Here is a 19,095-nt window from a genome sequence, read left to right as displayed (position 1 = left end):
GTGATGGTGGTGATGGTGGTGATGGTGGTGGCGGTGATGGTGATGGTGATGGTGGTGATGGTGATGGTGATGGTGATGGTGATGGTGGTGATGGTGATGGTGGTGATGGTGATGGTGGTGGAGGTAGTGGTAACGATGATGGTGGTGGTGGTGACTTTGCACCTGAATTACCTCCAGTTAGTAGAAGTCTATGTACTCTTCTTTGATGTGGTCCACCTTCTTTGTCTTTTTGTGAGTCCTTATTCTCTTCATTATCTTCTGAAAGGTGTTTAACATTCAATTTACTATTACTTTGATTATCACTTCCTTCTAACTCACCTTTCTCTTTACTTTTACTTTTATCACTATTATTACTATCACCATTGCCGTTTTTTTTCTTCAGTTCAACATGTTTAAACGAGCCACTATTTGAGCCAAATGGCCTTGGAACAAGATTACCACCAATTATTCCACTACTATGATATCTTAATCGAATTGAGCTAAATATGAGTGAAAATCTGTTTAATTCTTTAGTTGGAACAAATTATCCACTTACTAAATAGGAGTTGATAGTATTATAGTTAAAATAATAAGAAATATAGAAGTACTCTTTACATTCATTTTCTTTTAAAAATAAATAATTCTAAATAACTAATAGTGTACAGTGAAGATAAAATTTTTTGGAGTTGGGAGAGTAGTGAAATAGTTACACAAGGTAGATAATGAAATTGCACCCTATTGACACACTTTGCACACAAACTTTACATGTGCATGTAATTAATTATTATTTCATGGCGCCACATATGATAACAAAAAGTTACAAAATATGAGGCACTTTTATTTCTAAATAAATTTTTATAATATTTGCATCAAATATTATTGACACATAACTCTCTTTTATTATTTATACTAGAATAATATAACAATAGTGTTTATAATTTATAAAATTTTTACTAGTTTAACCTTTTTTTCTCAAAAGGATATCTTTGTTTTAGGTAATATTTTTGGTAGTATTTACTAACTATATATATATAACTAAATAAACTAAGGGGGTTCTACTATATTTGATAAAGAGTTTAATGGACATTTTTTTATATATGAATAATTTAGACCTTATTTTTTTTACTTGTCTACACCAATTTTTGGCTCCTATTTAGTGATAAAAATTCAGTCTAAAATATTAGAAAAAGAACAAAAAGATATTTTTTTAAATTCTAAATATAATAATATATATAAAAGTTTAATTATTAATCTTATATACAATATATATGAGTGTAATAATATATTATTATATCATTAAATTCAAGATTGGTTGAGTAAAATATATTATCTAAACTATTATAATTACTATTATAAATGTAAAGATTTTTTTTTTTGTATTTAATATAAAATATTTACTTACGTAAAAATATAATGGATCCAATACGTAACAATATGGTAAATCTACCAATTTGGATTAAAACAATACCTGTTAAAAATATTATGCCTCTTTCATTAAAAAATATTACTTTAAATTCCCAAAGTAACAAATACAATGTAATTATTCAAGACAATGATTATAATTTAGAAAATATAAACAATAGTGATGAGGAAATAATAAAGATATATTTAGATAAATATAGAGATGAAATATCCAAGTATATTTTAATGAGTAGATCTTCTAATATAAAAAATATTAATGAGAAAATAAAAAGAGTGAATTTAGATAAAGAGGATATAGATTTTGTAAATAATAATGAAATACTTGTCCAATCTGAGTTTACTGGAGAAAAGTTATTAATACCAAAAAAATATTTTAATAAATATAATATAATGAATATTAACTTAATTAATAATGTTAAATCAGAAGATGAGATTATTTCATATTTGGATATTGTAGGTATATCCCTATATGAACATTTAAGTAATTCATTTAATCCACTATTAGAAGAATTGAAAAATTTAAAATTACTTGAAGAATCTCTAAATGATTTATTAAATATTCTTTTAAATAATAAAGAAGATAATTCAAATAATATAAAGGGAGTCTATAGTGAATTATCATTTGATTTATTTATAAATAATAATAAGGATATTATAGATATTAATAATAGTATGATTAATACAAAATCAGTAAAACAGAGAAAAGTTGTTAATTTTAGAGGATCAAGTTACAAGATAATTGACATATTTTATAAATTACTTATTAAGAAAAGAATTGTTGAAACAATTAAGAAGTTGAAAATTATGTCTAAATTAAGAAAAACACAAAATATCTTACAAGTATTACTAAATAATAAACAATATGATGAAGCAAATAGTTTAATTGATTATACTTTAGATATCCTAAGTAAACAAATGGATGGGATAATATCTTTAAATACATTATCTAGCCAATTAATGGAGATATATTCAGTAATTGATAAAATATCAGCTCAAGATTTTATTTCTATGACTTTAATTTGGATTGAATATCCTTTAAATAGTTTAATATTAGGGAATATCGATGAAAATTCCTTTATACATATATTATCTCAATTAAAATATATTTGGAAATTAATTATAGATGATGAGCAAGAAATAGAATATGAGATACAAAAGATAAGAAATATATTAGATAAAGTAGAAATGAAAAAAAAAGAACCAATAGAATATTTAAATATTGATAAATTAGATGAGAATTTTGATGGAAATTGTAATATTTCGGATTTATCAGTATTTTCTAATAATAATAATAATAATAGAATAAAAGAAAAGATTTTGGATATAAAGAGATTATCTAATAATATAAAATGGTTAGATAGAATTTATGATACTATAATAAAATTAGATTTGGATTTATATATGAGATTTTCAAATGAATTAAATGAAGATTTAATAAAGGAATTTTTATCTAAGAAATATTTTTTAATTGATATGAAAAATACTTTATTTCATCCTATTATAGCATTATTAAAAAGAGGACGTATTGCATTGGCATTAGATGATTTAGATACTAATCTTAATCAATTATTAGATAAAATAATAAATAATTTATTATCTGAATGTAATGATTTGGATTATATGAACTTTAAATTAGAAGAGAATTTAAATAAAGAGGAGATTTCAGAGATTTTAAAAGAAGATATCAAAATAATTAGAGGTTTTAATTATTCTTTATTTATTACTCAACGTTTATCTATGTTTGCAATGATGATTATTATAATATATTTAAATCTTGTAAATAGAAATGATATACCTCAGATTATAATCAATAAATCTATTCAACAAGTTCATATCCCAATTAAACAATGGTTAGAACAGAATATTACAAGAATTTTTTATAATTTTATAAATTTAGTGGGATTTTCAACAAAGAGAATGAATAAATATTTTATAGATGATAAATATTTAAATATTATTAATATAAGTTCTTTATATTGGATATCTGTTAAATCAATGTGTTCCTTATATAAAATACAAGAAACTATTACAAATACATGGCTATTAAATATTCAAGATCAAATAAAGAAATCATCAATAAAACAAAATAATGATATATATGATTATAATAATTCTAATGATTCAATAATAAATTTAAGAATGTTTGAAAGAGTATGTAGTGAAGTTAGAATACAACTTTATACACTTTATCGTAGTGAATTTGAAGATTTATATAAAATAGCATGGGATAATTTATTACAAAGTATAAATAGTGAAATATGGGAAAGAAATAATTTATATCAACGTTACAAAAAAGTATTTCAATTATTTTTAACAGGAGAATTAGGGAATGAAAAATCTATTTCTATATCTAATTATAGTATTATATATAAAGATATACAATTTAGTATTTCTTCTTGTTGCTTGGATTGTATTGAAACTGTAGCTTATATTATAAAATTTATACATTGTATACCTTTGATATCACCTGAAGGAATATCAAGGTTATCTAAATTATTAAGGAATTATTTAAATACCTGTTTTAACTATATTGTAAAGGGAGAAGCTGTTAAGAAGGGATATTTGAAAAAGATTAGTGTATATAATTTAGCTATTTGTGGTCAAGATATATACTTTTGGTCAATTGCTATATCTAATATAAGTGAACATATTGTTAAACTTCTTACAAATAGAGATTTATTTTATTCTAAAAAAATATTAAATAAGTCTGATAATGATTCTGTTTATTCTAAGAATAATGGATGTAATGTTTCAATATTATTGGGATTAGAGTCTTTAGTATCTAAGGAAACTCTTATTTATGAAATAGAAAATATTGTACAAGAATCAATCTCTCTTAAACGCCAAGTTTTTTATAAAATTAGTGATATACTTATTGAAAGATTTTCTTTTTGTTTAATAAATTGGATTAATGATACTAGTCAAAATATAGATAATTTTGAATTCACAGATAATCTTATTTCTAGTTTGGTAAATATACATGTAGCTCATAATTCAACTATACAATTTATAAAAGACACTCAAAATTTATATAAAACTCTTAATAAATATTTAAAAATGTATGATGTTATAAAAGATATTTTACAGCGATCTTTTACTGGATTTGTTGAAGAATGGACTAACTACTTAAATAATCATGAATTTGTGAAAAGAAATTATCACTTAATATTATTAGATTTACTTTATATACATAACAGTATGAAGAAATTATTTAAGAATAAATTAGATAACTCAGACAATATTATGGATTGTAATTTTGTACTTGAATTAATAAAATACTTAAGTATCAAATTAAATATTGATACTACAAATTTAGGAGATAATTCAAATAATTCAATTACAGGATCTGAAAGAAGTAATATTTTAATATTTAAATATATTGAAGATATAATATTAGAAATTCCAAAATAATATTATTTTACATTATTTTTAAATGTAGTTAATTGTATAATTTATAGTGAAATTCCTAGATATAATAACTTTCAAAATTATTTTTGAATATTTTTTCTTAAAGGGACAGAATAACGTAGAATTATTGGAATATAATTAGGATTTGTCATCTTAATTACTTTTTAAGAAGAAACAAAACAGAAATGGATATATATAGGCTAATTATAATTATATAAGACTAGTTTATTACGTATATTAAGTAGAATTTCTTATTAGGTATTAGATTATATTATTTAAAGACTTAAGTATAGGACTTCTTAATTTATAGATCTAAGTAGAGGGCTATATATATTTAACTACAAATAATTGAATAAGTTAGTTTAATAAACTAGAAAGAGGTTTTATTTAATATTACAATTCTATTTCAATGTTTTTTTTTTTTTTTTTTTTATTATTTTCGCATAATATTATATTTTGTTAATCCCCAGTAATAGGAGATAGTTCAAAATTTAACAAATATTATGGCGCCTAAGAGCCATTATATTTAGGTGGTTGTTACTTATTGACATTTTGATGCTATTTTTAACATTATACTAAAAATGTGACAATGGCTGAGAAAATACGTAATGTATGTATTATAGCTCATGTTGACCATGGCAAGACAACTTTGGCAGATTTTCTATTAGCAAGTAACAATATATTATCAAGCCGTACAGCAGGTACAATGCGTTATCTAGATTCTCGGGAAGATGAACAATATCGTCTTATTACAATGAAATCTTCAGCTATATCTTTAACTTATAATTATATTGATCCTTTTTTAAATGTTTCAGATTTATTATATACAATAAATTTGATTGATTCACCTGGTCATGTTGATTTTGCTCATGAAGTATCTTCTGCATTAAGATTATGTGATGGAGCTTTAATATTGGTAGATGTAGTTGAGGGGTTAGGTGATCAAACTAGAAAGGTTTTACAACAAGCATATATTGAACGTGTTCAAATGTTATTAGTTTTAAATAAGATGGATCGATTAATTTTAGAATTGGGTCTTACTCCTAAAGAAGCTTATATCCACATCTGCAAACTAATTGAACAAATCAATGTTTTAATGCATCAATTTTTGCATGAAGAAATCCATCAATCAATTTTTATAAAAAGTGGGAATTTTAAAGATGAAAAAGTAGCTGTAAACAAATTGAATCTTGATTGTAAAAATACTTCTGATATATATAAACCCAATGTAGAAATAATACAAGATAATAAATTAAATATTTTGGATAATTCTCCTGAAATTTCCTCTGGTTCTAGTCATTTGGTTCCTATTGTAGATGATAGTGTAGAAAAATCTGTTGAATTTTCATTTAGTAATGGAAATATTTTATTTACATCTTGTTTACATGGATGGTGTTTAGATATAAATGATGGTAATATTCTGAAGAATATAGCTGATAAATTAAAGTTACCGTGGTATTTAAATACACGAGAGAAACTAAAAAAAGCTCTTACAGAGGGGTATTATTTTAACTTGAAATCAAAAAGTGTATCACAAATACCAAATCGTAAGGATCAATGTACAATGTTGGAACAATTTATATTAGAGCCATTATGGAGTATTTATAATTCAGTTTGTATTAGTTATAATAAATCTAAAATATTAAAGATAATAGAAATTTTAAAAATCAAACAAACAAATGATTTAGAACAGCTTTTATTTGAATGTAACAAACAAATATCAAAAGATTCAGAATTATTAAAGATATCCTCTCCTAATTGTTCTTTTTCTGCTTTATGCCGTTATATTCTATCAAATTGGTTACCTTTGGCTTCTGCAGTATTTCATAAGATTGTAACATCTCTACCCTCACCACTTGCAGCTGGTAAAATTCGTCTACCACATATATGTCCAAGTTTGTATAATTTGGAGATTGGAGACTTACTATCTAATTTTAGGTTATCAGTTGAAAATTGTGTTGAATTAGTTAATCCTAATTATCCAGTAGTTGTTTATATTTCTAAATTTGCAGCTGCAGATATTTCAGCAAATAGATTAACAGGAGATAAACTCAGAGGAACTGAAAAGTTAAATGGATTTGTTGGAATTTCCCGAATTTTTGCAGGAACTTTAAATATTGGAGATAAACTTTACATATGCAAAAATATTAAAGTAGAATTAAACAATAGAAGTTCTACAGATCAAGACAATTTACAAGTAACTGTAACTAATATATATACTTTATTAGGTAATGATTTGATTCCTATTGAGACTGTAAAAGCAGGTAATATTTTTGGATTATGTTTAAAATTCCCACAATTGAATAATCAAGATTATATAAGTAAGAATAATTTAAATCAAGAACATGATATCTATACCTTGGGAGCTATATCATGTCTTGATCAATCATTAACCTTGTCTAATTTACTTAATATGCCATCATTTTCTTCTTTAACAGAAACTTCCAATGGATCTTCAGCTATTATTAGGGTTTCTATAGAACCTAGAAGAGTACAAGATATACCATTGATGGTAGAAGGATTAAAGTTACTATGTCGTTCAGATACTTCTGTAGAAGTTGATACTTTTGAATCTGGAGAATATATTATAGGATGTAGAGGAGAAGTCCATTTAGAACGTTGTATTTCTGATTTACAACAAGTTTTTGCTAGAATACCTTTAACAATATCTCCACCTTTGGTAAGCCTTCGAGAAGGTTTAACAGTTAGACCAAAAACTCAAATCCCTAAGAAAATACAAAATAAAATTCCTTTTCCCCCTTGGGTAGGACTAAATCCAGATCCTCAAGTTATGCATGATTCAAGGAATCCTGGTATTAATAATGATAACTATACTCCTAATTCAAATTGTGAGACTATATATGATGAATTGGATGGTAAACAAATTATGAGATTACCAAATGAGAATGTTATAATATCTTTGAATGCAGTTTCAATGCCAATACCAATTATAGAGTACATAGAAGAACATCGTTCTGTTATTAATAGCTTAATTCATTCCCATTCAAATCTTTACAATTATTCTTCATCTATGAATCATACAATGGATATTCTTGATGAAATTGATAGTCACTTAACTAAAATGATAAATAATTTAATAGCAGAAAAGAGATATAATAAAAGAGAAAAGTTACAAAATATATCAAAGTATATTATCTTAGGAATATGTACTCGCAAAGGAAGTTGTACTATTCTAGTTACTTGTGAAACTCAGTTTGATCTATTGGGTTGGACATTAAGATGTACTTATGATTCCTCTTACTATCCTAAGAAAATAAGTAATTTTACAGGAGAATTAAATTCTTTGTATACATTAGTTGATAATTATAAAAGGATTATTAATGGTATTGTAACTGGTTGTGAATTAGCCAGCTTGGCTGGCCCACTTTGTGAAGAGCCTATATATGGTGTAACATATCTACTTGAGAATCTGACTTTTAATAATAATCAATTTTTAGCAAATATATCTAATAATTTAGAACTATTTAATAATATCAAAAGTGATAATAATTTTGAATTTAGAATAGACAAGTTAGATTTGTCGACATTTGCAAATTTAAATATTAATAATATATCAAATCAACTGACTACTTTAACAAGGGAATGTTGCAGGAGAGCAATTTTACAGCGTGGACTAGTTAGAATTTATGAAGCCATGCTTAAATTGACAATCTTATCTGAACAAAGTGTTCTTGGAAAGGTTTATAGTGCATTAGGAAGGAGACGAGCTAATATATATAAGGAAGAGCTTAAAGAAGGAACATCAACCTTTAAAATTGAAGCACAAATTCCAGTAGTTGAATCTTTTGGTATAGGTCAGGAGCTCAGAAATAAAGCTAGTGGTCATGTTTCTGTAAATATGGTATTTTCACACTGGAAAATGTTGGATCAAGACCCTTTTCCTGAGGCTAGTTTAACACAAGAAGATTTCGAAGATGAGGGGTTTTCAAAAGTTAACATGTTTCTATCACAAAACAGTACATTAGATATAGGAACTGATTCAAAAAGCGATTTTTCTACTTTCAATGTTGCTAGAAATATTATAAACTCTATTCGCAAACGTAAGGGGCTTCCAACAGAACATAAGGTTGTTGTTGCAGCTGAAAAGCAAAGAACACTTAAAAAGTAATTAAAAAGGAAAAGAAAATAAGTCACGAAATATGCTAATATTCAGTTTTGTTTTATAAAATAAATTATTCTTGAAATACTTCACTAGGTAACTCTTTAATTAATTCACCATTAGAATACATCTCATTTATTATATCTATTCCTCCAACAAATTGACCATTAATACAAATTTGTGGATATGTTGGCCAATCCCAAAATTCCTTTAAGCCTTGTCTTACTTGTTCATTTTCAAAGATATTATAGTGACCATAATCCTTTACTCCAATAGAGTCAAATAAGGCAATCAGTTGTTTTGTAAAACGGCAATATGGATCTTCTTTTATTCCTTTAATAAAAACCATTAACTTCTTGAAATTACACAAAATTGTATACATTTCTTTAGAATTTGGTAGTTCAGAAGCTTCTGTCTCGTTAACTTCTTTTAGAACTGAATGTACTTGTGAAGGAGAATATCCAATAACTGTCTTTATTGGCTCAAGGCTTTTAGCTGTAAAGAACATCATACAAGGGAGTTGCTTAATACCGAACTGTTTTACAGCTGATTTAGCATATATATCTTCAACCTGTAAAACTGAAAATTGGATATTTTTGTAACTAGTCTCAATAGCATTTAGTAAGTCTAACATAGCCCTATCAGGCTCATTATTTGGAGAAATACATAGTACACATGAGAATTTATTGTTCAATATTAGGTCACATATTTGAACAAAACTCTTTACTTCACTCGGCATTGTTTATAATTCCTTAGATTTACTCGCAAAGTTTTAAATATTAGTTTAATATTTCCCTAATTCAAAAATAATATTTTTGGTGCCTCTAGAATATGTTACCCCGCTATATTAAGGGTACCGATTAATCATATTGCTAGGAATCACCTTTAAACAGTATTCTAACCAACTTTGAGTATTTATAACTGGAATATGGTGGTACCTTTAAGCCGTGGGCAAAGAAAAAGACGCTTGGCAGCTGATAGAATAAGAAGAAAGCAAGACTTGACAAGTTATATAGGAAAGGGTATTCTAGAAAAGAAAAGGAAGAAGATTTCAAGTTTAAAAAGATTAAAAGATTTAGAACTAGAAATTAGGAATGTAGAGCTTGAGAACAATATAAATAATTCGACAAAATTACTCAAAAAGTCTCTAACGAGAAGAACAAGAGAAAAAGAAAAAAAGGAGTCTCTACGTCAAATGAAAAATATCTTAAATTACCCAAAATTTATATCAAACCCCTTTGAAACAATGAAAACTCATCTTATAAACAGTATAGAGTTAGAAAGAGACAGATCAAACATCGTAAATAGGGAGGACTATAATAAAAAAGATAGAAATACTAGAAATAAGGTAAAGAAAACTATAGTTAAAAGAAAAAGTGCAAAGTAAATCTAAATATGTAGTAAGATTTATTAGGACATTACATTAAACAATCCAAGAACTTAACTTAATGTACTAAAATAATTCCTCATAAATTTTCTAGTTTAAAACTACTCAAAATATTGTCCTTATTCATGAAATACATAGATCTACTTCTTCTTGGATGAAATCTCCTTCTTTACAACAGATTTAATGACACCAACTGCAACAGTTTGCTTCATATCACGAACAGCAAAACGACCCAAAGGTGGATACTCAGTAAAAGCCTCAACACAAATAGGTTTTAAAGGCTCCATAACTACAATTGCAGCATCACCAGATTTAATCATTTTTGGATTCTCCTCTAATACTTTACCAGATCTCTTGTCCATCTTAGAAACAATATTCTGGAATTTGCAAGAGATATGAGCAGTATGACAGTCAACTACCGGAGAATATCCACTCTTAATTTCACCAGGATGATTTAATACAATAACTTGAGCAGTAAAGTTCTCACTACCCTTGGCTGGGTCATTCTTAGCATCAGACGCAACATAACCACGTTTAATATCTTTAATAGATACATTCTTAACATTAAAGCCAACATTATCACCTGGACCAGCCTCTGAAAGTTGTTCATGATGCATCTCAACAGACTTGACTTCTGTAGTAATACCTACTGGAGCAAAAGTAACATTCATACCTGGCTTAATAATACCAGTCTCAACACGTCCTACTGGAACAGTACCAACACCACCAATCTTGTATACATCTTGTAATGGAAGACGTAATGGCTTTTCTGTTGGTCTCTTGGGAGGCTCCATAGTATCTAAAGCTTCAACTAAAGTTCTACCTTTATACCATGGCATCTTGTCAGATTTCTCAACCATATTATCACCAACAAAACCAGATATAGCAACAAATGGGATCTTCTCAATATTGTAACCAACCTTCTTCAAATACCCCTCAACTTCATTATGAATTTCATCATAACGAGATTGCTTGTAGTCACATGTATCCATTTTATTAATACCAACGATCATTTGCTTCACACCTAATGTAAAAGCTAACAAGGCATGCTCACGAGTTTGACCTTCCTTTGAAAAAGCACCTTCAAAACGATCTGCTGGAACTACTAACAAAGCAACATCAGCTTGAGAAGTACCCGTAATCATATTTTTAATGAAATCACGATGACCTGGAGCATCAATAACAGTGTACTCATATCTTGGAGTTTCAAATTTCCATAAAGCAATGTCAATAGTAATTCCACGTTCACGCTCAGCCTTCAACTTATCTAAGACCCAAGCATATTTAAATGATCCCTTCCCCATTTCAGAAGATTCCTTTTCAAACTTCTCAATAGTACGTTTATCAATACCTCCGAGTTTATAAATTAAGTGACCAGTGGTAGTCGATTTACCAGAATCTACATGTCCAATTACAACCAAGTTTATGTGAGTCTTCTCCTTACCCATATCTGGATTAAATAAAAACTAAATGTAGAAAATATTCACTAAAACAGAGAAAAATGTGATTTCTTAATAAAAGTAAACCAAACTAACTCAAATCAGCCTATGAGTCTTAATCAGCCACATTTCCACATTCCACCATTCCTGTCTCTTTATCTATTTCTTATTAGTGCTAGTACCTAAAATATTCTGTCTCAAAGGCCGTAACGTCGTCTGTCTTGTGTCTCAGAAATAATGCGCCTATAATTTTTTACCCCTATGAACTTTATTATTAAATAACTATAGTGCTATATGATCTTAAGATTTCCTGAAATTTCCTGAAAATAGAATAAAGAAGATATTTGAATTTTCTTGTACTTAAAAATATCTAAGATTTCGTAAATAGTTATAAATATGGATCTGGGACGTAATTAAATTAGATAGTACTTTTCCTTTATTGGAATTTTTGAGTAATCGGGAATGAATTATAATATTTAAAATTATCCTAGTTTAGATAGTGCATGTATAGATAAACTAAAAATACAAAGCCAATAATTTATTTATGTATTAATGAAATAGGAATATATATTTATATTATTCTCCATCTCTATTTTATAAGAGTATACAACCCTTTTTATATATTTAAAGGGAATAGAAGATATTTCCCTAAAAAAAAGAAAAAGAAAATTTTAACCTTTAATATTAATATTGTAGTTGGAAATAGTGATACTTGCGCGGGAGACACGCATCACTAGGGTGCATGTTAATAAACTTATATAAAGTAAATGTAAAGAGCCAAAAATCTGAAAAATTAGATTAACCCTAATTTTTAAAAACTCCTTTACTTTACTGGGGATATATAGAAGCAGGTAATATTTTTATATATAGTGTCAATGTATAAGTTATAAAATTGCTATGAATGAGGATAATTGTGAGATTTTTTTTGTCATGGCTTTACTTCATACTCATACTAAGATATTGTGATTCAAGTCTAAACATTCAATCTATGCTTCCTGATCATATAGTAAGCTGGATTAGAAGATATACATTTATTAGTATACATTACTTGCATAGTGGTCTAATAAATAATGGGACTTGTCAATCATTAACAGGACCATATTGCCAAAGAATTCAATCTCGTAGATATTTATATAAAGATCAGACATTAAATAAATTGGATGTATTGATTACTTCAGATTCAAAAGCTAATATAATGGGAAATGATAATAATACTGCACTAATTTTTATAGAAAATGTAAATATTAATGGGACTTCAGTACCACAATTAGTGATTATAAATAATTCCGATGAAATTTCGACTAAGAGCGAAAGTAATCTTGATTTTTATCAAAAATATCAGAAATATGAATATAATAAAAATAAAAAATATGGTAATAAAATAATAAATAATCTTTCAATTTGGAAGAAATTTAATTTTTATATTTCTAATAATGTTATTTGTGTAAAAAGTACTATTAATCACTTCATAGAAAAGCTTGTCAACCTTGCAAAATTGAAAATTGTATCTTCATATGGTAAAAAATTTGTAAATAATAAAATAAAAAATTCAAAAGATAAATCAAAGATTAATTTTAGCAAAAGTGAGAAAAAAGTTTACAAACATTTACTTGATATAAATTCTGTTCTTGTACTTCCAAAATCATACAATGAGAAATTTTCAACTCAAAGTAGGTATCCACATTATAAGGAATTCTATATACATTCAGATAATCCAAAAAACATTGTTAAATCTAATTTATTATTTGGAGAAATATTTGAAACCTTAATAAGTAATTATAATATTAAAGATACACTTATAATGGCATTAGTTTGGCTTCTAAGACAAGGTCCTATTTATTCTCAACTATTTAATAATTTTAGGCAAGAACAATTAAAAAAATATTATATATTGCCTAATGAAGATGTTACTTTAATATATAATATATCTGATATAGTATCTCCATATACTGGTATTAGACTTAACAAATCTCTTCTTCCTATTACATCAAAGGATAATCTAAGAGTAATAAGACAAGGATGGAATGGTATTTCAAATGTGTTCCATTTTTCATTTATAAGACCTGATATTAATATATTACCAAGAAATTATTCATGCAAAAGTATTAAATATGAACAAGATCATTTTAATCATTTATATGAAAACTCAATAAAGGCTGAATGGGAAGGACTTTGGGTTATAGAAGGAATAAGAATAAATAGACAAGATTTATGTGTAAGAGAAAAAGATCATGAAAAAATTTATAATTATTGTTTAGATCGTTTTACATCTAGTCCTAATCATCTAAAATTAAATTTAGGATATGAAACAATTGTTAGATTAATATCAGAAAAAGGAGGTTTTAAAATGAATAAACTATTTATTATTGAATATTTACCAATAAGCATAAATAATCCAAAAATTTTAAATGATTATATTGAAAACAGTGTACAGTTTCTTAATCAATGGATTCGGGTTAGTGGAAGAAGAGAAGATAAAATTCAGTGGTCTGCTGAGATACCCCTTTCACATTTACTTGAATATGTAGGACCACAGAATATTAAAAAAAATATAGATATATCAGAGTACAATTCAAAAAACTTATATAATAATTTTGAAGTAATGTGGGTTAATGTATTAGATTACATTAAACCAATGTACTATTCAATGATAGATTCTATTGAATTTGAAGTTCATATATCTAGAAGTTTACATACAGAAGGAGTTTTACTAGCACCATTTATATATCATACTTTAAATGAGTTATATAGTTATCAAATTACTGATATTAATATAAATAAAATAAATCAAAATCAGAATATTAATCATAATAAATATTTAGAAATTGATTCTGATACTTATTGGGGACTTGTTATTGATCTTAATATAGATAGACGTACTGAAATGAATTATGAAATGACAAAATTTATTGATATGACAATAACTAAATTTTCTAAAGCATTCCCAATATTATCTATTTATGAGGCTGAAAAGTATGATTGGATTATTAAACAAAAATTAGATTCAACTACACAAGGAATAGTAAGAAAAAGCTTGGAAAATGGATATTTATCCCAAGATAACTACTCATCAAATTTATTACTCCAATCAATATATTATTTGTTTGAATTATTTAATGGTACTATTTCTAATGAAAAACAAAATTTATTTCCTTTACAAAAGAGAAAAGTATATTAACCGATAGATAAAAGAGACCTATATTTTAACAAACACCTCATTATTGTTGATTATAATAAAAAGAACTAAAAATCACATTAAAAAAAGTAGATAGCTAAGTTCAATAAACTATATCTATTTCATATTTTCAAAATCACATATCTATACATCTAAAATATTATATCTTTATTAAAAATAAATCTAAAAATTCTAATGGTGCTAAATATCTATTATATTAATCTCGGAAATTATAAAAAAAAAAAAAAAATTAACTTTACAAAGAACTAATAAAGATGAGTTATAGATTTACTGTGATATTTCTACTAAAAAAAAAAAAACATGAAGTAGAACAAATATGAAAATTTAGCATATTTCGCTACTCTACTTTTTAGATCGAAGATTTTTACTCATCTGTTGCAACTTTTTCTTCTCTTCTGCTTGTCTTCTTTTAAATTCAATGTCTTCTTCTGTTTCAAACTTCTCAGTTTTACTTTGTTTAAGTGGTTTCTTTTTACCACCTTCTGTTTTTAATGCCATTATAATATTTTATGTTAACAATTACTTTTAAAGACAAAAATTAACTTCCATTGAGCGGTTTGTAGGTGCCGCATGATTGGTGCGTAACTGTCTTTTTTATTACCGCCTTATTTGACGAGTAATAACCTAAATAAAATCTTGTTTTTTTCTAGAACTCCAATATAAAATATTTAACTTGTATATTACATAAATTATTGGCAAAATGACAAACTGTACAGTTAATCAAAATAGTAAACAAGCTAATTGTGGAGGTTCATGCAAAAAAGGTCATTGCAAGAGGGTTGAAGCAGGTTGTACTTGTACACAATCTTGTAATTGTGATCCTTGTACATGTGAACCTTGTAAATGCTGTAAATCAACAGATTCATGCCACAAATGCAAATGTGATCCTTGCAAATGTTGTGATTCATCAAAATGCTGCTCATGTTGTAAATGTGATCCATGTAAATGTGATTCATGTAAATGTGATTCATCAAAGTGCTGCCCATGTTGTAAATGTGATCCATGTAAATGTAAAACTCACTAAATTCAATTAGATTTTCTATTCATATTAGCTTTAACAGATGTCATTTTTTTTTTTATCAATCCTTAATATCGCAGTTGTATAATATTGTGGACATTAATATTTTAAGTGTTAACCATTATGGATATATAAAGTGTATTGATTTCAATAATAGATCTTACTAGTTAAATAGTTTTCTTAAAATCAATTATTCTTTAAATTGAAGATCTATTTATTTAAGAGGTATGATATAACATAAATATAATGTGAGAATATTAAAATAGGATAGATGAATATCTTTAATGTAAATTGTATTGCTTATACTGATATTGAAATTTCTTTAAAATTAAATTCTTAATTTTATAGTATAAAGTAGTATTTTATAATAGTATAGTTCCAATTATATACATAAATTGTACCATTTTTTATGGAAGTAATAAGTGAAGTTATTAGTATTGATTAGACTCAATTTCATTGTGTATTTGACATTTTATTTAAAATATATAGGAAGTAATATACAGTAATATATTATTTAGTATTAATTCTTAATATATTGAAAGTATTCTCAAAGTTTTATTGTCTCATTGTAAATATTCTTTAGTTTTTTTTCCTACTTTTTTTAATAATATTTTACTTTAATGCAAAAATTACTTATTAATGTTAATATATTTTTAAAAACATTATAGAATAATAATCATTCAATATTATTTTATCTTTATAATGTACAATTAAACTACTTTATTAATTAAAATTCTTATTTACTTAGAATATATTTCTCATTATTATTACTTTTATTAATAAAACAATATATAATTCTTGAAATCTCTCAGTATGTTAAATTATTATATTGAAAGAACATCTATTAATACTTCTAATACTAAGAAATTATCTATATAAAATAAGGAAAACATATAATCATATATTTAAGAAGATGATATCATAAAATAAATATATAAAAGAAAAGTAAATCCTTAATAAAGGGATAATTTCTAAGATTAAACATCATTTAATTAATGAAATAAAACTTTATATTAAAATAAAGACTATATAAGTAAGATTTTATTAAATATATTTGTAATGATACTATTCTACTTAATAATGAAAATGATATTGAAATAAAAGAAAAAAAAGTAATAATACTTTAAAATGATCTTACATAAAATTTTATTATTTATAATTATTGTAACAAATTGGATCGACTATTTTTTAGACAAATCCATTTCTTTGTCATTGTATCTAAATCATTTAACCCTTGAATATTACTACAAATACTCTCCTTAGTTTTTTTTTCTTCTGTCTTTGAATCATCTACAGTATCTAATTGATGATTATCAACTATAACAAGATCAACATCTACTTCTCCTTCTTCTAAGCATGCACAACTAGCCTCATTTGACTCCTCTAAATTACTTCTGTTTGTTTGTAAATTATTATTACTATTATTGCCATCTTTATCTTCAATATTTTTACATGGACATACATCTTTCGATAATGAAGCAGAAATAGGTTCACAAGTATTATTTGTACATAAGCTTGTTATATTTATAGTTTTGTTTGTATCATTAAGTTTTAAACTTTCTTTCTTTATATACACTTCATTATTTGATTTAATATTTGAATTTTCAGGTTTTGATTTCCTAATTAATGCTGTACTAGTCTGTACAGTACTAACAGTAGTTACACTAGATGTTTTATTAGTAACATTATTTGAGGGTTTATTTAAATTTGAGTTAGATTTTGAATTATAATCTCTAAAGATATAATGTTCATGAGATTTATAAGATTCATTCACTTCTTCACTTGTATTATTATTCTTATCTTCTGCTCGAAGTTTATTTAATAAATCATTGGAAACTTCACATATATCATCTGGAACTAATGGTTTACCCCATATTAAAGAAATTTGAGCTGAACCCATTGTATTTATACCTAACACTTGTGGTGAATACCAACCAACAAAATATTCTCCATTAGCAGAAGCCTTTCCAATAACACAACGAAGTCCTACTCCTTCTCCTGTTAATTGACCTATCCATGTATTCCATAAACATTTCTCATAACTACAAAGTGAAGATTTATTACTATCAAATTTACTTGTTACAGATGGTTTTACTAGACATAAATCTGAAACAAAACGATTAGGTTTTACTTTATAGGGTATATATAAAGATACTGCTTGAATTTCCTCAAAATTTTGTGTTAGTACATAATCATAATCCCAAAATCTTCTATGATGTTTCATAGCACGTGCAACTCCACGAATACTTGCTTTAACATTGAAACGCCCTTGACTTTGGCTTTGAAAATGTACTAATATACGAAACTCCAAATTATTAATTACATTAGTAAATCTCGATTCAGCCCAATATATTTTATTTAATAAGTCACATGGTGATGTAAATAAACATTTCTCATCACCTTTAGATAAATTTGTGAATTTAGATAATGATATACCTGACTCAGCTGTTGATATACCATCATGTACTATTAATTCTATAGAATTAGAAGAACACTGTTCACTTGGATATGACATTGGTGTATCAATAATTTTTACACAAAACATTAATGGTGGTATTAAAGTTTCATCCCATCCTGTACCTTTTCGATTCTTAATAAGTTTCCATCTTGCTGTATTTAAGACATTAGTTAAATATAATGAGTTATCTATACATTTACTGAAATCTTGTATTGTCTTGGGGGGACTACTTGACCCTAATATTTGAAACACTTTATTTATTCTGGTTTCTCTATATCTTTTACATCCATTAACTGAAAGTATATTAAAATTAAGAATAAATAATGCAATATATATGATCAAGAATTTCATAATTAATATGATCTGACTAATTAATAATTTTTTTTTATTCCCCTAAATAATTACTTTTTTATTTTTTTTCTTTTAAAAAAAAAAAAAAAGTAAAAAGAAATAATAAAGCTAGTAATTAGTTATACTTATTTGGATGTATATTTTCAATATTTTATTGAAATATATTGCATTGCGCCATTAATTTTTTTTTCTTTTTTTTATATCTGTCTATTTATCGCTTAGTACCTCACAAAGAAGCAATCTGAATATTTAAAAAAAGAAGGGGGGCGTGTTTTACTCAGGCTACCCCGGTATCATTTGTATTTAGTATGCAGTCA

The 19,095-nt window shown here is 25.8% G+C and overlaps 10 protein-coding genes across 10 annotated transcripts in view, besides 30 other annotated features; 5 read left to right on the top strand and 5 right to left on the bottom strand.

Moving 5' to 3' along the window:
• Nucleotides 1-153: a microsatellite.
• CMU_016180 (uncharacterized protein) overlaps nucleotides 1-600 on the bottom strand; it is a gene marked incomplete at both ends in the record, with an annotated part of 1,361 nt that extends 761 nt beyond the window's left edge. The window contains 2 exons of the mRNA XM_002140182.1: nucleotides 1-479; nucleotides 536-600. The exon at nucleotides 1-479 is cut by the window's left edge and continues 4 nt beyond it. Coding sequence (XP_002140218.1) covers nucleotides 1-479; nucleotides 536-600 — 544 coding nt within the window. The remainder of the gene's footprint in view (nucleotides 480-535) is intronic.
• Nucleotides 601-814: 214 nt separating this feature from the next.
• Nucleotides 815-845: a sequence feature (AT_rich).
• A 29-nt stretch (nucleotides 846-874) lies between these two features.
• Nucleotides 875-932: a sequence feature (AT_rich).
• A 246-nt stretch (nucleotides 933-1,178) lies between these two features.
• Nucleotides 1,179-1,376: a sequence feature (AT_rich).
• Nucleotides 1,377-1,392: 16 nt separating this feature from the next.
• CMU_016170 (uncharacterized protein) lies at nucleotides 1,393-4,812 on the top strand (the record flags this gene model as incomplete). Its single annotated transcript, XM_002140181.1, has 1 exon — nucleotides 1,393-4,812. One exon carries the CDS (start codon nucleotides 1,393-1,395, stop codon nucleotides 4,810-4,812), a length of 3,420 nt encoding a protein of 1,139 aa, XP_002140217.1.
• Nucleotides 1,764-1,815: a sequence feature (AT_rich).
• Nucleotides 1,949-2,000: a sequence feature (AT_rich).
• Nucleotides 2,027-2,071: a sequence feature (AT_rich).
• Nucleotides 2,682-2,701: a microsatellite.
• Nucleotides 2,966-2,998: a sequence feature (AT_rich).
• Nucleotides 3,154-3,174: a sequence feature (AT_rich).
• Nucleotides 3,273-3,297: a sequence feature (AT_rich).
• Nucleotides 3,322-3,367: a sequence feature (AT_rich).
• Nucleotides 4,076-4,106: a sequence feature (AT_rich).
• Nucleotides 4,424-4,460: a sequence feature (AT_rich).
• Nucleotides 4,758-4,858: a sequence feature (AT_rich).
• Nucleotides 4,859-5,221: 363 nt separating this feature from the next.
• Nucleotides 5,222-5,249: a microsatellite.
• A 149-nt stretch (nucleotides 5,250-5,398) lies between these two features.
• CMU_016160 (elongation factor Tu GTP binding domain-containing protein) lies at nucleotides 5,399-8,938 on the top strand (the record flags this gene model as incomplete). The annotated part of the gene is made up of 1 exon (XM_002140180.1): nucleotides 5,399-8,938. The coding sequence occupies one exon, from the start codon at nucleotides 5,399-5,401 to the stop codon at nucleotides 8,936-8,938; it is 3,540 nt and encodes a 1,179-aa protein (XP_002140216.1).
• Nucleotides 6,433-6,477: a sequence feature (AT_rich).
• Nucleotides 8,362-8,384: a sequence feature (AT_rich).
• A 64-nt stretch (nucleotides 8,939-9,002) lies between the features above and the next one.
• CMU_016150 (glutaredoxin domain-containing protein) lies at nucleotides 9,003-9,668 on the bottom strand (the record flags this gene model as incomplete). Its single annotated transcript, XM_002140179.1, has 1 exon — nucleotides 9,003-9,668. The coding sequence occupies one exon, from the start codon at nucleotides 9,666-9,668 to the stop codon at nucleotides 9,003-9,005; it is 666 nt and encodes a 221-aa protein (XP_002140215.1).
• Nucleotides 9,669-9,857: 189 nt separating this feature from the next.
• CMU_016140 (uncharacterized protein) lies at nucleotides 9,858-10,316 on the top strand (the record flags this gene model as incomplete). Its single annotated transcript, XM_002140178.1, has 1 exon — nucleotides 9,858-10,316. The coding sequence occupies one exon, from the start codon at nucleotides 9,858-9,860 to the stop codon at nucleotides 10,314-10,316; it is 459 nt and encodes a 152-aa protein (XP_002140214.1).
• Nucleotides 10,317-10,456: 140 nt separating this feature from the next.
• On the bottom strand, nucleotides 10,457-11,764 carry CMU_016130 (elongation factor 1-alpha, putative; the record flags this gene model as incomplete). Its single annotated transcript, XM_002140177.1, has 1 exon — nucleotides 10,457-11,764. The coding sequence occupies one exon, from the start codon at nucleotides 11,762-11,764 to the stop codon at nucleotides 10,457-10,459; it is 1,308 nt and encodes a 435-aa protein (XP_002140213.1).
• A 456-nt stretch (nucleotides 11,765-12,220) lies between these two features.
• Nucleotides 12,221-12,241: a sequence feature (AT_rich).
• Nucleotides 12,242-12,287: 46 nt separating this feature from the next.
• Nucleotides 12,288-12,336: a sequence feature (AT_rich).
• A 407-nt stretch (nucleotides 12,337-12,743) lies between these two features.
• CMU_016120 (uncharacterized protein) lies at nucleotides 12,744-14,933 on the top strand (the record flags this gene model as incomplete). The annotated part of the gene is made up of 1 exon (XM_002140176.1): nucleotides 12,744-14,933. One exon carries the CDS (start codon nucleotides 12,744-12,746, stop codon nucleotides 14,931-14,933), a length of 2,190 nt encoding a protein of 729 aa, XP_002140212.1.
• Nucleotides 13,105-13,148: a sequence feature (AT_rich).
• Nucleotides 13,274-13,305: a sequence feature (AT_rich).
• Nucleotides 13,627-13,648: a sequence feature (AT_rich).
• Nucleotides 14,521-14,576: a sequence feature (AT_rich).
• Nucleotides 14,934-15,083: 150 nt separating the features above from the next.
• Nucleotides 15,084-15,122: a sequence feature (AT_rich).
• A 35-nt stretch (nucleotides 15,123-15,157) lies between these two features.
• Nucleotides 15,158-15,184: a sequence feature (AT_rich).
• A 109-nt stretch (nucleotides 15,185-15,293) lies between these two features.
• Nucleotides 15,294-15,449, bottom strand: CMU_016110 (uncharacterized protein; the record flags this gene model as incomplete). The annotated part of the gene is made up of 1 exon (XM_002140175.1): nucleotides 15,294-15,449. The coding sequence occupies one exon, from the start codon at nucleotides 15,447-15,449 to the stop codon at nucleotides 15,294-15,296; it is 156 nt and encodes a 51-aa protein (XP_002140211.1).
• Nucleotides 15,450-15,651: 202 nt separating this feature from the next.
• CMU_016100 (uncharacterized protein) lies at nucleotides 15,652-15,975 on the top strand (the record flags this gene model as incomplete). Its single annotated transcript, XM_002140174.1, has 1 exon — nucleotides 15,652-15,975. The coding sequence occupies one exon, from the start codon at nucleotides 15,652-15,654 to the stop codon at nucleotides 15,973-15,975; it is 324 nt and encodes a 107-aa protein (XP_002140210.1).
• Nucleotides 15,976-16,290: 315 nt separating this feature from the next.
• Nucleotides 16,291-16,339: a sequence feature (AT_rich).
• Nucleotides 16,340-16,565: 226 nt separating this feature from the next.
• Nucleotides 16,566-16,766: a sequence feature (AT_rich).
• A 189-nt stretch (nucleotides 16,767-16,955) lies between these two features.
• Nucleotides 16,956-17,133: a sequence feature (AT_rich).
• On the bottom strand, nucleotides 17,129-18,778 carry CMU_016090 (uncharacterized protein; the record flags this gene model as incomplete). The annotated part of the gene is made up of 1 exon (XM_002140173.1): nucleotides 17,129-18,778. The coding sequence occupies one exon, from the start codon at nucleotides 18,776-18,778 to the stop codon at nucleotides 17,129-17,131; it is 1,650 nt and encodes a 549-aa protein (XP_002140209.1).
• Nucleotides 18,779-18,795: 17 nt separating this feature from the next.
• Nucleotides 18,796-18,885: a sequence feature (AT_rich).
• Between the last annotated feature and the right edge of the window lie 210 nt (nucleotides 18,886-19,095).

The sequence above is a fragment of the Cryptosporidium muris genome, genomic scaffold (genome assembly GCF_000006515.1).
Source record: "Cryptosporidium muris RN66 scf_1106632373407 genomic scaffold, whole genome shotgun sequence".
NCBI lineage: Eukaryota > Apicomplexa > Conoidasida > Eucoccidiorida > Cryptosporidiidae > Cryptosporidium > Cryptosporidium muris.
Note: the sequence above shows the minus strand (reverse complement) of the source record. Positions and strands in the feature narration are given on the sequence as shown.